Raw genomic sequence first — 1,121 nt, 5'->3', positions numbered from 1 at the left:
AGGTTAAGGCCGTGGAAGAGAAACCGGTCGAGCCAGTGAAGGAAGAAGCCAAGAAACCTGCTTATGCCGGTCTTCCAATCGACGAATCTTCCACAACCTGGATGGATGTTCTGGACGAACCAATGGTTTTATCTGACGAGGAAGAAACATCTCAAGAAACAGTATCTCAGACCACCACGACAGCTACTGCTACCATTGTTACTGAAGCTGTGGAAGTAAAGGCTCCTGAAACCAGACCAGTCGAAACAGCTCCGCAAGTAGTTGAAGATACACCGATCTTAAAGATTGAAGAAGTTATTAAGGTTAAGGCCCTGGAGGAGAAACCCGTTGAACCCATTAAAGAAGAACCCAAGAAACCTGCTTACTCCGGTCTTCCTATCGATGAGTCTTCCAGAACCTGGATGGATGTTCCGGACGAGCCTATAGTCTTATCTGACGAAGAAGATAAACTAGAAGAACGAGTGTCTCAGATCACCTCAACAACTACGACAACCACTGTTGTTACTAGAGCAGTGGAAGTAAAGGTTCCCGAAACAAAATCCGTCGAAGAAGTTACGCAAGTGGTTGAAGAGAAACCCATCAAAACGGTCGAAGAGGTGCAGACACCTGAGACTCTGGTGGAAGCAACTGTGGAGGTGAAGACTGTTGATGACAAACTCCTCGAACCAACACCCACTTCTTCAGCTGTGGTAGTTACTGATAAAGTTGTAAATAAACCATCCAAAAAGTTAGAAGAATTTAAGCATGAAGCTACCACTGTGGAGGTTGAAATATCCGAAGTTAAACCCCCTGTGTCAATCTCAAGTTGGGCTGATATTGTTTCCGATACCATTGAGCAAGAAAAGCCTTTGAAAGCAGATAAATTGAAAAAGAAAAAGACCAAAAAAGAAAAGGTTGAGGCGCTTCAGGAAGATGAGCTACCTATACGAAGCGATACTCATAAAAACGTTACCTTCATTGATGAGGAAAGAAAAGATTCGACTTTGTCATCAGTCCAAGTTGTGAGGAAACCGGTTCCAAAGGAATTGGATGTGCCTAAACCGACTGTGTTGCCAGGCTTTTCATGGTCTGATATTGTAAGGCAAAACAACCAAGAATTACCTAAACAGACGACCGTTTTT

General features: G+C 43.6%; 1 protein-coding gene across 1 annotated transcript; it reads left to right on the top strand.

The window, feature by feature from the left end:
* Positions 1 to 101: 101 nt before the first annotated feature.
* On the top strand, positions 102 to 1,076 carry LOC118732848 (eukaryotic translation initiation factor 4 gamma-like; the record flags this gene model as incomplete). The annotated part of the gene is made up of 1 exon (XM_036461954.1): positions 102 to 1,076. A coding segment is annotated over exon 1 (975 nt), but the record flags the coding sequence as incomplete, so codon positions are not given.
* Positions 1,077 to 1,121: the final 45 nt, after the last annotated feature.

Source organism: Rhagoletis pomonella, unplaced genomic scaffold, assembly GCF_013731165.1.
Source record: "Rhagoletis pomonella isolate Grant_MI unplaced genomic scaffold, Rhpom_1.0 Rhpom_scaffold_30446, whole genome shotgun sequence".
Taxonomy (NCBI): Eukaryota; Metazoa; Arthropoda; class Insecta; order Diptera; family Tephritidae; genus Rhagoletis; species Rhagoletis pomonella.
The sequence above is the reverse complement of the archived record's forward strand: the minus strand, read 5'-3'. Positions and strand labels throughout refer to the sequence as shown.